Genomic DNA, 14748 nt, shown 5'->3' with positions numbered 1-14748 from the left:
AGGTGCTCAACAATAAGGGTGCTTCCTTTCCTCCGTTGCTGAAGCCAGCCTGGGTTGCTCTCTTCAGGACCATTTCCCTGACTCTCCAGGAGAGGGCAGCAGGGAGCCGTGCTGCCGAGAAGGTGTCCTGCATGGATGGGACAGTGGCCAGTTAGGCAGGCCTGGCTCCAGCCCGCGCTGGGGAGTAGAGTGCAGCGGCTCCACCAGCCAGATTTCTTTGAAGGCTCTTCCCCTCTGATTTTACTGGATAAAATCTCTAGAGCTTTGTCCTGGGTGGGCCCAGGGCTGGGAATCTCTGAGTCGGTCCCTGGGACAACCACCACTGGAGCCTCTGGGGGTGGGGGTGCACAAGGCTTTGTGTTTCTGGGAGCTTCCAGGAAGGTTCATCACCCCAGACTAGATCAAGTTGCCCAGTCCACATCATGCCTCAAATGTAGTAAAATGCCTCACTCGGCAGTATCTGCTTGTTCTCCCGTCAGACAGCAGCTCTGCGAGGACAGCGTCTTCCTCCCTGCCCTCCCTCCCCTCTGAGAACAGTACCCGGTACCTAGTAGGTGCTCGATAAATCAGCTGGGCATGGTGGCTCATGCCTGCAACCCCAGCACTTTGGGAGGCCAGGGCGGGTGGATCACCTGAGGTCAGGATTTCGAGACTAGCCCGGCCAACATGTGGAAACCCTGTCTCTACTAAAAATACAAAAACAAGCCAGGCATGGTGGCAGGTGCTTGTAATCCCAGCTACCAGGGAGGCTGAGGCAGGAGAATCGCTTAAACCTGGGAGGCGGAGGTTGCAATGAGCTGAGATCGCGCCACTGCACTCCAGCCTGGCCAATACAGTGAGACTCTGTCTCAAAAAAAAAAAAAAAAAAAAAAAGCCGGGCGCGGTGGCTCCAGCCTGTAATCCCAGCAATTTGGGAGGCTGAGACGGGCTGATCACGAGGTCAGGAGATCGAGACCATCCTGGCTAACACGGTGAAACCCCGTCTCTACTAAAAATACAAAAAACTAGCCGGGTGAGGTGGCGGGCGCCTGTAGTCCCAGCTACTCCGGAGGCGGAGGCAGGAGAATGGCGTGAACCCGGGAGGTGGAGCTTGCAGTGAGCTGAGATCTGGCCACTGCACTCCAGCCCGGGCGACAGAGCAAGACTCCGTCTCAAAAAAAAAAAAAAAAAAAATCTGTCCATTCAGTTCCAGGTGTGTTTTTAAAAAAGCAAATAAATGTTAGGATGTTAAAATTTAAAAAATAAAAGAGAAATGACCTGTCTGGTGACAGTGCCTGAGTCTGCCCATGCCTCTCTGAAGGACAGCAGCTGTGTTCGCTGTGCTCTGGGTCCTTGAGAATAGTGGCCCCGTCTTACCTGTCTTTGAGTGTCTACAGCCCAGCACAGAGGTTGGCACAGGGAAACTGGGTCCTTCAGGGTCAGAGCACTCGGGCCTGGGCTTAGAGGACCTGTGGTGACTTGCGGTATCCTCGGACCCTCGTGCATTTCAGTCACGGCTTTCCATTACATGTGGAGAAAGCCTCAAACCCTTAGCCTGGCATGGGAGGCCCTGTGTTATATGATGCCTGCTGGCCTCTTCTGTCTTATCACTCAGCGTCCCACCTGCTCCCAACCCCAGCTCGTTTGCCTCCTGCCCTCTGCTCACCTGCTCATGGGGCTCCCAATCTCTCTATTTTCCTCTCTCCCTTCTCTGGGAAGCCCTGACTGCCTGGTCTTGCCCCATCCCCTTAGCACCAAGCACTACCCCTTTGTGTCCCCATGACACCCCTGCATACACCTGGACCGAGGCACCTGCCCTACTGTGATTAGCGATCTGTCTCCCCACTACCCTGTGAGCTCCTCAGGACAGGGTCTCTGGGCTGTTCATACCCACCATGGGGACACAGGGCCTGGCAGAGCAGAGGCGTGAATGTTGTGGAATGAATGGTGGAGGCCTGCCAGCATGCCCCCAAAGCCCTATGCCCAGGGGTTCCCCAGCAAGACACAGGGAATTTCCAACTGGTGGGTGGAGGGCACAGCAGGATGGCCTGAGACTCTGGTCTCTTTGTCGCCTCTGAACAAAATGTGCCATGATGTCTTGATCACAGCACCCCCGGCTCAGAGACCTTCCATGGCGTCTTTTTTTTTTTTTTGAGATGGAGTCTTGCTCTGTCGCCCAGGCTGGAGTGCAGTGGCCAGATCTCAGCTCACTGCAAGCTCTGCCTCCCGGGTTCACGCCATTCTCCTGCCTCAGCCTCCCGAGTAGCTGGGACTACAGGCGCCCGCCACCTCGCCCGGCTAATTTTTTGTATTTTTTAGTAGAGACGGGGTTTCACCGTGTTAGCCAGGATGGTCTCGAACTCCTGACCTCGTGATCCGCCCGCTCGACCTCCCAAAGTGCTGGGATTACAGGCTTGAGCCACCGCGCCCGGCCTCATGGCGTCTTTTGTTCTGCATCATCAAGTCTAAGCCTAATCCTGGCAAGTTCTTTATGAAAGCAGTACCACTTCCTAGGCTACCTGAAGCCCATGCATTCTCCTCACACCTGTTACTCTCATCAGAGCAGGCTCCCTCCAGCCTTGGGGCCAGCCTCTGCTCATCGGGGACAGGGCCTTTACCCACACTCTTATTCTCCCCAGGATCTGCCCCTCCTTTCCCGAGTCTCCTCTGAAGGCTGGTTTGCTGGATTTCTGACGGCCTTCCTCACGGCTGCTCTGTAAAGATCCTGCAACTCAACATTCCATCTTCCATTGCTTTCCTTCTTTTTTTTTTTTTTTTTGAGATGGAATCTTACTCTGTTGCCCAGGCTGAAGTGCAGTGGAGCGATCTCAGTTCACTGCAAGCTCTACCTCCCGGGTTCACGCCATTCTCCCGCACCTGCCACCATGCCCGGCTCATTTTTTTTCTTTGTTTGTATTTTTAGTAGAGACAGGGTTTCATCATGTTAGCCAGGATGGTCTTAGTCTCCTGACCTCGTGATCTGCCCATCTCAGCCTCCCAAATTGCTGGGATTACAGGCATGAGCCACCGCGCCCAGCCTCCATTTTCCATTGCTTTCTGTACATCAGGCTCTTCTCCTAAACCTCTTCACTCACCTCTACCCTCTCCCAGCCCAACAGGGAGCTGAACCTGCAGCAGGCACCCGACTTTGTCTTCAGATGGCTGCCCAGTGGGGACAGGGTTGCCACCCCAGGTCCCACGGGTGCCTCACCTCCAGTACTCCTCGCTGGGGCTGGTCCTCTGGAGGCTGTGGTTGAGCAGGTGGGAGAGGTTGCTGGGCAAGGTGGCTGGCCGAGAGCCATTGGTGAGGTTGGAGGCGTCCAGCACACCAGCACAGTCACGCGTGTTCCAGGGGTTATTGCAGTAGGCCCAGGGCAGCACGTGCGTCATGGACGAGAAGAAGTAGTAGAAGGCAATGCAGATGACCACGTTGTAGTAGATACCGATGTAGGTGGACACCACCATCATACCATAGCCCACGCCTGCAGGAGGGGAGGGGCAAGGGGGAGGAGCCTCACGCATCCAGCAGGAGGAGGCGAGGTTAATAATTTCTTTTTTTCTTTTCTTTTCTTTTTTTTTGGGATGGAGTCTTGCTCTGTTGCCCACGCTCTGTCACCCAGACTGGAGTGCAGTGGTGCAATCTTGGCTCACTGCAAGCTCCACTTCCCGGGTTCATGCCATTCTCCTACCTCGGCCTCCCAAGTAGCTGGGACTACAGGCGCCCACCACCATGCCGGGTTAATTTTTTTGTATTTTTAGTAGAGACGGGGTTTCACTGCGTTAGCCAGGATGGTCTCGATCTCCCACCTTGTGATCCGCCTGCCTCGGCCTCCCAAAGTGCTGGGATTACAGGCATGAGCCACCGCACCCGGTGTTTTTTTTTTTTTTGAGACAGAGTTTTTGCTTTTCTTGCCCAGGCTGGAGTGCAATGGCGCGATCTCGGCTCACTGCAACTTCCGCCTCCCGGGTAGCTGGGATCAAGCGATTCTCCTGCCTCAGCCTCCCGAGTAGCTGGGATTACAGTCATGCGCCACCACAACCGGCTAATTTCATATTTTTAGTAGAGATGGGGTTTCTTTCCTTTTTTTTTTTTTTTTTTTTGAGATGAAGTCTTCCTCTGTCACCCGGGCTGGAGTGCAGAGGCACGATCTCGGCTCACTGCAAGCTCCGCCTCCTGGGTTCGCGCCATTCTCCCGCCTCAGCCTCCTGAGTAGCTGGGACTGCAGGTGCCCGCCACCAGGCAGGGCTAATTTTGTTTTTGTATTTTTAGTAGAGACAGGGTTTCGCCATGTTAGCCAGTATGGTCTCGATCTCCTGACCTTGTGATCCGCCCGCCTCGGCCTCCCAAAGTGCTGGGATTATAGGCATGAGATATCACGCCAGGCCAAGATGGGGTTTCTCCATGTTGGTCAGGCTGGTCTCAAACTCCTGACCTCAGGTGATCCGCCCACCTCGGCCTCCCAAAGTGCTGGGATTACAGGCGTGAGCCACTGTGCCCGGCCCAAGGTTAATAATCTCTAAGGTCCCAAGGGGCAGGCTGAGATGGAGGGCCATAGGAAGGCCAGGTCGAGGTCTTGGTAGGGGTAAGTTGGCCAGGGGGCCGAAGGAGTTTTGTGTGTACACGTGGTAGGAGGGGAGGGTGGCGGCCAAGTAAACATGGGTCCCAGCATGCATACCATGGCTTAGGCCATTGATGTGGGGCTTGGGGTCAGCATCAGGGCTCTGCAGAGGTCAGCCGTGTTTGTACAGATGGGCGAGTTGGCGCGGCCATCAGAGGCCGTTGTGTGTTTGTGTGTGTGTGAGCGAGAGCCCCGCCCAGGCCTCACCTTTGAACATGGGGCTGATCCTCCAGACCCCCAGGCACCCCTGGCTCGCAAACTGGCCGAAGGAGAGCTCCATGAAGAAGAGAGGGATCCCGCAGAAGATGAGCATGATGAAGTAGGGGAACATGAAGGCGCCTGGTAGGCAGGGAGAGGTCTGGCTCAGGAGTGGGCTTGGAGGGATCTCACCCTGGGCTTCCTGCTCAGAACCCAACAGCAAAACCTTCGTGATTGGGTAGGACCCAGGGAGGAGTGTGCCAGGCTTGAGCAGGAGCCTGGGCTGAGGCACACCACCCCCAGCCTGTCCTTGAACTTGACAGAGGCTCTCAGGAAGTCTGCTCAGAGTGGAATCCAGGCCCCAGAGCCTCCATGCTTGGGTGGGATTTGATGGTTTAACCAAGCGATTTCACAAGCATAAGTTGCTGAGATCCTCAAATATCCTGAACCATTTGGGGGGCTGCTGAACCCCAGGGAATAGAACAGGGAGCCTTGAGTGGGGGTTAGGTCCTTTCTTGCCTCTCCTCACCTCAAAGGGGGCCAACTAGCAGGGCCAGGCTTGAACAACAGACTGCCAGGGTCTGGGGTGGCCTGCCTTAGGCAAAGGGTGCCTAAGCCAGGGATGGGGACAAAGGAGGCCAAGGCCGGAGGCCAGCCTTTATCTGGAGTGGGTCTGTGCCAGGGAGAGGCTGGCCCAGGCCCTAGTGGGTGGGCTCTACCCAAGTGGGTGGTCCCTGCCCTGTGCCCGCTGGGTACCTCCCCCGTTGCGATAGCAGAGGTATGGGAAGCGCCAGACATTGCCCAGGCCCACGGCATAGCCCACGCTCGTCAGTACAAACTCGATCTGGTTGCCCCAGTTGCCCCGTTTGAGGTTCTGGTCCCTCTTGGTGGCCTCGCTGGGCACAGCACCATTCTGTGGGGACAGGAGAGAAGCTACCATCAGCAAGGCATTTGTGTTCCATGCCTGACCCTCTGGGCCTCCCCCAGCAGGGAAACCATGGACCCTCCAACACCCCTCCCCGGGCTTCCCCGCTGCTGGCAGGAGCTTCAGGCAGGCCTGGCAAGGAGGGAAGCAGAGAGTAGCGGCTGCCAGAGGGCGCCAAGCAGAGCTTCCCTCACCAGCCCCACAGCACACAGTGCCAGGTGCACAGCCCACCTGAGGAGCTACTGCCAGCGTCTGGGAGGCGGGACACTGAAGAGGGAGCTAGGGCCAGGAGCCCCTAAGCCCCTCCAAAACCTCCCCTTGCACCTCTGGGTAAGGACCTGGGAGCAGCTGAGCCTCATACCAAGCAGCCAAGTCAGGCTGGGCACAAAGGGGCCTGTGTCCAGACAGCCCCCCCACCCGTCGCCTACCACATCACCAGGCTGAGCACGCTGCCCCTGGGCAGGCGACAGCGGAGGAGGGGAGGCTAGACCCCTTCCCCAGCTGAAGGCTTCTTCCTGGGGGCACAGAGTGGGCAGGGCTGGGAGGAAATGGGGGAGCAGCTGAGCCGGCCAGACCTGGGGAGGGCATTCTGGGACTCCAGGTGGGAGGGTCTGGGGAGCTAGCTACACTGCCCATGACTGGGGAGGAGCCCTGGGGAGCTGACCTGGGCCATGGCTAGGGAGTGCTGGGCCACGAGTTGGGGAAGGAGACCAGAGTTGTAGGCCTCATGCCAGACTTTGAGGACAGACTCTGCTAGGGAAATGGAAGGAGTGGCTCTGGAAAAGCGCGGCAGGGAGAAGGATCTCTGAACAGGGAGAAGCGTCACCTGCAGGGGAGGGGGCCGAACGTCAGGAGAGGCAGATGCGGGGATTTGCCCCAGGGAAGAATGTGGGGCCTGCAGGACTGGGCTGGTGGCCTGGGCCTCACTGAGGACAGCCCCTTGTGAAACCCCAGGCCCAAAAGCTGGAACTGGCTCTGCAAGTCCCTTGGTTAAAGGAGTCCCTTAGTAAGTGCCATGCTCCTTCCACCTCCCTCCCACAGTGAGCAGGAAATTAACCAGAGCCCGAGGGCCCCAGGGGGTCTCACTAGGGAGACATGGGCTCAGTGTCACCAATAGAAACACAGAGAGACCTTAGTGCCAGAGACAGCCTCCCAGAGGTGGGCTGTTCCCCTGAGAGAAACAGACAGACCCGGCATCAGAGATGGAGCCCCGTAGCCTCAGAGAGATGCCAATGATGTCACACTGACCCTCCACTTGAAAGAGACATATTCAAGGACAGCAGTCACTCTGGCCAATAAGCAAGGCAGCCTGGTGCAGGTGAAATGCTATCACACCCTGATGCTTATGAACAAACACAGACGGGACGAATGGTCTCCCTGGGCCCCAAGTGCCTTGGATAGGCCAGGTGGGAATGCGGGCAAAGGAGGCACCAAGACCTGATGGGTGGGCACTGCAGCACAGACACCTTTGTGGGCAGCCACCCTGTGCACCCAATCCAGCAACGACCCTGGCGAGATGTGACCCTCACACACTCCACAGAGGGCAGGGGCGCAGTGCCAGGGACCATGGGTTTCCTTTGGGGAGCACCCAGAACAAATGGGTGGCTGAACAAGCCTTCTTTCATTCATTCGTTGATTCATTCATGCAATGGCAGATTTATTGACACCGGCTATGTGCCAGGCACTGTGCCAGGAAGCGGAACTTCAGCAGAGAGCTCCTACCCGCTCGGAGATGGAAGTCCAGTGGGTGCGCAAGCCATTAATGAAATGTACACACCTATCATCTTTAGATGCGGCTTCCCTGTGACCATAGAGGGGATCATCTCAAAATCACAAGACTATGGAAGGAGGACAAGGCGGGAAAGCAGGACTGAGGTCAAGGAAGGCCTCCCTGATGAAGAGGCTTGAAGACATGCTTAGCCCTGGGAGAGGGTGGCCCCCAGCCTGAGTGTGCCTTCTGTGATATGCCCCTACAGAATCCTGCCTGAGCACGTCACCACCTCCTGGGGCCTTCACTGGGGCAGGTTTGGCAAGATCACAGAGTCAAGGGGCCATCTTTTGGAGGCTGTGAGGTCTGCTGGGGGTGGTTTCTCTGGTCCCAAACAAATGTCAGCCAAATAGGGCTCCTATATGTTGACCCTACAATGCCAGTTTTCTTCTGTCCCAGGGTTGTTTACTGAGGGCCACAATGCCTGATTGTGCCAGCGGCACAGAGCAGCAGTTAGAGCTGTGAAAGGAACAACTGATGGTCCAGGATGGCCCCATGGGCAGGGGAAGGGCAAGGCCCTTTTCAGAGATCCAGGTTCCCAAGGCTTGAAGACCAAGGCCTGTCTCCTGTTCCCAGCAGGATGAGGGACAGATGCCCCATACCCCCCGACCAAATGGGACCACATTTGGATCCCTGAAGTCTGCTCCTTCCCTGGCATGGGAGGGTACGGGGAAGGTGGTGATGCTTCCAGCCACGTGCCACAGACAGCCGCCTGCCTGAGCCCTCAAGAGCCAGCCGCTGCTCCGTTAATGAGCCGTGTGCTAACCAGCTCAGCCGTGCGGGCTGTAACCCAGGGAGGCCACAGCTCCCAGGACAGGGGCTGAACTGGGGTTGGCGATGGGGCTCTGGCAGGAAGTTCCTGACAACACTAAAGGTCTGCTATGTGCAAAGGATCCTCGCAGAAGCAGCACCCACTTCTGCTTGGGCCTGGGTCCCAGCACTGTGGCGTTCGACCACGGGAACCTGGCCCAGGCTTGGCCTCTGACTTCAACTCCAGGGCTGTCTATGTTCAGGTGGCTTGGCTGGGGAGGGCTGAGCTCTCAGCGGAGGACAGAGCAAGCCTACCTTTCTCCAAGCAAACTGCAGGAAAGACCCTCCAAAAAACATCCAGGCATTTTCTGGGTGCTCTAGCTCCCTTCCTTGTCCAGATCTTCTCTGGGGACCACCCCCTGACTTCCCTCCTGAGCAGCTAAATCTTTTTCAATACTGTATGGCTTTTTTTTTTTTTTTCCTTTCTTGCATAATCTTTCCTACTCTAAGCTTCTAGTTTTTCTTGATCTGCTGGGTGGATGGCTGTGTTACTGATATGAATTGTCCCTGCAGTGGTCATCAGCTGAGGGGCCCATGGAAAGATCCCTTTGTGCTCACGATTTGACCCAGACTGGCTGCCCGTCTGCCTGAGCCAGCTCAGCCCCATGGATGGGCTCTGCTCCAGGCTTCTCCTACCCCCTACCACTGTCACCACCATCTGCGCCCCTCTGCTCACCCTCACTTGCTCACATCTCAGTGGGGAATTAAACCATAGCGGCATGGTTCCCTCTGGCTTGGCCCCCTCCTCTGCAGACTCCCAAACAGCCCCTACATGCCCTGTCACCCTTCCTGGCAGCTCTGAGAGGCCACCGCCAGGACAAAGCAGCCTCCACTTGCCACTGTCATGGGCCCAGCAGGTGGTCTCCATGACAGGACTACCTACCCTGCCCTGTCCCCAAGCTCTCCCAGCCATGGAAGGAATGGAGGCTTTCCTTCCATGGTGGGGTGGGGTGAGCTGGCGCGCGCACACACACACACACACACACACACACACACACACACACCCTTCAGATGTTCCCTTACCCTTAGAACCAGTCATCGAGACAGCAGTGTCCACTCTGGCACAAGGACTTATGATCTTGCTTGGTTTAACAGCCTCCCACCCCATCCCTGCCTAGCTGGGAGAGCCACACTGAGCAAAGTCACTTACATAAGTCCTTTACACAGCCCTCTGCTTGGCTGATTTACTGCTCTGGCTGAGCCCCTGGAACTAAGGCTGCTCAGCTCTGAGGGCAAAACCCAGATCTCCCACTCTGCCCTGGGCTTGGCCGAGGTGGGACACCGGTGCAGGCAAGAACCCTGGTGCTCTAGGGCCCACTCCTCCAGTACAGACCTAGGCAAGTCACTTCCAGTCTTGGTATCTCAGCATCGCTATTTATGAAAGCAGGGGACGGACTAGATAAACTCACTATCAGACAAGATCGGGTGCTTTCAGGATGGCATGGCCATAGACTAGATAACCTCACTATCAATCGATCTGCCAGATTCTCAGGCCAGACAGCCTCAGCAGTTACTCATATTCCATAGCTCTCCCTCACCTGGAATTTTTCTATTTCTGACTTTCCCCTGTACATTCCATTAGTTCCCACTAGCTTTCCAGATTACTAAAAATAAATAAATAAATAAATAAATAAATAAATAAATAAATAAATAAATAATTGCCCTTTTCTTTCTGATTATAAAAGCTTAATAAGCTATCACAAAAAAATTAGAAAATACAGAAAAAGGTAAAGAGGAAATGCAGTGGCAAAGCCCAGTCCCAGAGCGAACCAGGGCCAGTCTGAGGATGCACTCCCGCCTTCTGCTCTTGCACAGACTCAGAGCCCGGCTCTCCACCCTGGACGGTGACTCTGCTCTGGTGTGAGCCTCCCGCCTCCCACATCAGTGCCCAGTGGATATTTTTGTGAATTGTGAGCTTCCCCCTCTGGCTCTGGGTGGACACTGAGGAACCCTGGAGCTGCCCTGGCTGGGCGGGCCCCTCTGCGACCCATCAGGCTTTGTTTAGGACTCTCCAGCCCCAGGGTTTGCTCATGGGATGAAGTCCCATCCAAGACAAACTTCATGGAGGAGAATGGGCAAGACCTCACATCCCAGACTGACTTTGAGCCCAGTCAGATCGCTGGCAACTTTCTCTAAGCCCCACTGGGGAAGCCATTACAGTAAATTGTGGCTGCCTCAGAAGACCCCACGACCTCCTTCCTGCCAGGTATCCCTCGGTGTTTGTTCTCCCCCATCAGTCCGGGGCCCAGGCTGGCCCACAGGTAGCACCTACCCTGCAATGACAGAATCTTCTGTCCTTCACCTACATGGCACTGAGTAGGGGCAGAGAGACCCAGCTGCAGCTCTGATCTCTGGCCTCAGTTACCTGGATACGGGAGAGTCTGGGGCTGGGGGTGGAGGGGCAGAACATGGGAAAATCTTCCCGGGGCTGAGCAGTCCCCAGTGGCCATTAGTGCCTCCTGCCTCAAGGAGAACCTCAGAGCCGTCTCTGGGCACCTCTCAGGACTCCAGGTGCCTTGAGTCCAGGCCTTCATATAGCAGGTGAGAGAAGCAAGAATACACCTTGTGCTTATCCATTGCAGAGTCCTGACTGGCAGCAAGGGACCTGCCAATATTGTGGGCAGCAGACAGATGACTGGCACCCCCAGGCATGCTGGGCTCCACTCCAGGAGGCCCTGGGAAGAGTGATGGAGGACCCCGGGTGGGCCCTGGCCAGCTCCTCGCTTCCCACCCCAGACAAGCCCAGCAGGGAAGACTGGAAGCAATGGTCCTGTCCTGCGCTGTAGCGGCTGGGGGCGGCGTCTGCCCTCACCGACTGGCAGCAGGCAGGCACTCTGGGAAGTGGCTTTGGTTCTTGACCTTAGCAGTCCTGAGGTTTGAGGGCAGCCCTGCGTACTGCTCCTCCCAGACCCATCCCACATCGCCTGAGAGGACATTCCCTCTTTTGCCTTCTGAAGGTCAAGTCGGGATGTCCTACAGGGGACAAGGGTAGCTTTTGAGTCTCCTCATCCTCGCTGCCATCTGCTGACATCTCCACCCGTCGCCAGCGTCCAGGGATGAGGACACACCGGCTCCCAGCCCATGCGGGCACTTGCCCTGGACCCTGGAAAATGTTCCGTGGGGTCTCTCTCTTTCCAGCTGAGACTTTTGCCCCATCCCCTTCCCCCACCCTTCACCACTGAAACCATGTACCACGTTTCCCTGCCCCCTCGCCCACTCTCCCCATAGGAGTAACTGCCGTGGCACAGACAATGAGGCTGTATTGATTAGTACAATTCCTGGGCACCTCCGGCCCGTCTCCCCGGGAGCTAGGACAATGCAGCTTTGATACACAGAGCAGATTCTCAGCAGGTCCTTGGGCTGGGGGAGCCCTCACACCCCCACTCTCCTCCCCCTTGCCCCCGCCACACAGCTAACTCTTCCTGCACTCCTTTGCACAGTTGCAACTTTCTGGGTCACTTTGGCTGGTGTCTGTCTCGCTTGCTGGCTGTGCCTGCCCCTCCCTGGCACGGACCACTCAGCCCCTCTCCCCACCCACAGCCCAGCCTCTCAGCCTGCCTGGCACCAAGGAGGGGGCTCAACCTTCTGGAAGGTGACTGACCTGTTCTGGGGAAGAGGGGGCCACAGGTCCATGAGCCACGGCCATCCCGGGGCGAGCGATCGCAGCCCGCGTGTCTCCGCCGCCGCTCATTCACACCTCTGCCAGCTCCAGGGCGACACTGACGCATCCCCTGCCTCTCCCACTGCTGGGCTGGGCAGCGTCAATTACTTTCACCTCATCTCCTCCCGAAGCTCTGCCTACCCCCTCCCCAGGCCCTGCCCCTCCGGCCAGTCCTCATGCAGCCCAGCACGGGTGCTCCGGAGCTGGAGAGTGGGGTGTGTGGGGTTTGTTCTGTTTTTCCCTTGTTCCCAGCAAGTAACTGGAACAAAACACACACACACACACACACACACACACACACACACACACACCAGAGTCAGGCAGAGCGGGGGAGAGGGTGGCTCACTGCCCCCACAGAGCTGACCAGACACTGTCTGAGCCCACAGGCTGGGCTCCTGGTAGGGTAGTCGGGTGTCTGATGAGTGATGGAGTCTGCCCTGTTGGGCCCTAGATGGTGACTGGCAGCAGGATGGAAGGCACAGTCCACAAGGAAGCACCAGAGCAGCTCAGGCTCCTCGGAGGGGTGCAGGCTGGGAGAAACCAAGCCCTAGGGCTGCTAGGGCTGTACCTGACCCCCCCACCCCACCAGAGATGGGGACTCCCAACCTGCCAGGATGATGGGGCGTCTTCCTAGGAGAATGTGACTGACCACGCAAGAAAGCCCTGGCCTAGTGAACCACGCTGTCACCTGTCTGAACAAAGATGGTGTTAGCCAAGGGGGCAGTCATCCCAGAGTCCAGACAAAGGGGGGCTGTGGAATAAGAACCCGTGAGGATTTGTACCGTGATGCCCAGAAGCCGTGGTGCTAGTCTGGGAGTGTGTGCAGCGTGGGCTGGTAGGTCCAGTGGGGTCGTCACCATGACTGGTGGGATGTCACTCAGACCCATCCAGTCCCTTTCTCTGAGGCCACACACACTGGCCAGTCTCCTGCTGACCCCAAGATACCGCAGACCAGTGGCTCGGAAGGTGGGCATATGTGTTCCAGTGCCGGGAAGGTGTCAGGCCCTTTGGAAACTGGTCAGTCAGCAGAAGGCTTGGCTTATCGTAGGACCTCAGGAAATATCAGTCAGATGGACACGTGCATGAACTCTGGTGTAAGAACAGCTTTCCTGTGAGTTTGGTGAGTGTGCAACCCCGTAGGGCACATAAGGAGTTTTGTCAAGCACAGGATGACATTAAAAATGAAAAAACAGGGCCGGATTCGGTGGCTCACGCCTGTAATTCTAGCACTTTGGAAGGAGGGCAGATCACAAGGTCAGGAGTTCGAGACCGACCTGATCAACATGGTGAGACTAACCCCGTCTCTACTAAAAATACAAAATTAGCTGGGCGTGATGGCACATGCCTGTAATCCCAGCTACTCGGGAGGCTGAGGCGGGAGAATCACTTGAACCCAGGAGGCGGAGGTTCCAGTGAGCCAAGATCGCGCCGTTGCACTCCAGCCTGGGCAACAAGAGCAAAACTCCCTCTCAATAATAATAATAATAATAATAATAATAAATAAAAATAAAAAGATAGCTGGGGCACAGTGGCTTAGGCCTGTTATGCCATTGCTTTGGGAAGCCAAGGCAGGAGGGTCACTTGAGGTCAGGAGTTCATGACCAGCCTGGACAACATAGTGAGATCCTGTCTCTACAAAAAACTGGCCAGGTGTGGTGGTGTGTACCTATAGTCCCAGCGACTCAGGAGACTGAGAAGGGAGGATTGCTTGAGCCCACACGTTGGAAGCTGTAGTGAGCTATGATCACACCACTGCACTCCAAACTGGGTGACAAAGTGAGACCTTGTTTCAAAAAATTAATAAAAAATAAATTTTAAAATAAGATAAAAAGTCACAGGCTTTAGAGTTTGACAGTCCTGGGCTCAAACCCTAGCTCTGTCAGTTTCTCACCATATATAACCTTAGGCAAGTCCCTTAACATGTCGGATCTCAGTTTCTGCATCTCTAAAATGGGGATACCACCCGCCAATCATTGAACCTAGTGAGCAGTAGTAATAATGGTAACAGAAAATACATAGTAAGTGCTTGCTGTGGGCCAGGCACTGTCCTGGCTCAGCATACATGGGACACTTGCTTCAGAGACAGCCCGTCACCCTGTGGGCACTCACCTAGTATGGTACAAGTTAACTTCCCATACGTTAACTCACTGGGTCCTCCCAGCTGTCCCATGAGGTAGGTCCATTATTATCTCCATGTTGGTTTGGGGAAGATGGGGACAGGCCTTGGCTCAAGCAAGTGTCCTAAGGATGGCCTCAGATCCTACTGACTCAGCTGCTCACTCAGCCAGCCTCATGCGCCTGGTCCCCAGACACACTCCCCTGACTTCCTGCAGGCGCAGACTGAGGGCCAAGGCGCTGGCTGGGCCACTGGCTCCAGGAAGGTCCAGTCACCCATGATGCCCAAATGCTCACTTCCACCCAGGGTGGGCTCTGGGCTCTGGCTGCCCTGGCCTGGGCCGGGTGCCCAGAACAGGCAGCCCTGGCTGGACGGCTTTCCCTGCTCTGGCCATGGGGACAGGAGGCGGCAGCAGCCCAGCTGGGCCCTGGCCGTAATGAGACCTCATTAGCGAGATCCAGCTGCTCCAGCCCCACTTAGGAAGGCTGACTCCCCCAGCTCCCGCCTCTGACTTTTCCTAATAAGAATGGGCATGCTTCCAGAGGGGCAAGGAGGCTAGGGTCTTTGTTGTCCCCTGTGACTCCGGAGGGATGGTCCAGCTGAGCTGGGACTGAGAAGTGCCAGGGATGGGGGAGGGCTACAGGGCGGCTGTGTGGGAGGCTGAGCTACAGG

At 56.4% G+C, this 14748-nt stretch overlaps 1 protein-coding gene across 4 annotated transcripts in view; it reads right to left on the bottom strand.

Moving 5' to 3' along the window:
• The window catches only part of SLC6A9 (solute carrier family 6 member 9), a 36072-nt gene that overhangs the window by 9416 nt on the left and 11908 nt on the right, over window positions 1–14748 (bottom strand). For 2 of the 4 annotated variants that reach the window (XM_023221386.1, XM_023221385.1), the window contains exons 3-5: window positions 5553–5709; window positions 4806–4937; window positions 3191–3461 (exon numbers count right to left, since the gene is read on the bottom strand). In XM_023221386.1, coding sequence (XP_023077154.1) covers window positions 3191–3461; window positions 4806–4937; window positions 5553–5709 — 560 coding nt within the window. The remainder of the gene's footprint in view (window positions 1–3190; window positions 3462–4805; window positions 4938–5552; window positions 5710–14748) is intronic. The other 2 variants (XM_023221387.2, XM_023221390.2) reach the window with 2 other exon arrangements.

Source organism: Piliocolobus tephrosceles, chromosome 1 (assembly GCF_002776525.5).
Source record: "Piliocolobus tephrosceles isolate RC106 chromosome 1, ASM277652v3, whole genome shotgun sequence".
NCBI classification, from domain to species: domain Eukaryota; kingdom Metazoa; phylum Chordata; class Mammalia; order Primates; family Cercopithecidae; genus Piliocolobus; species Piliocolobus tephrosceles.
Note: the sequence above shows the minus strand (reverse complement) of the source record. Positions and strands in the feature narration are given on the sequence as shown.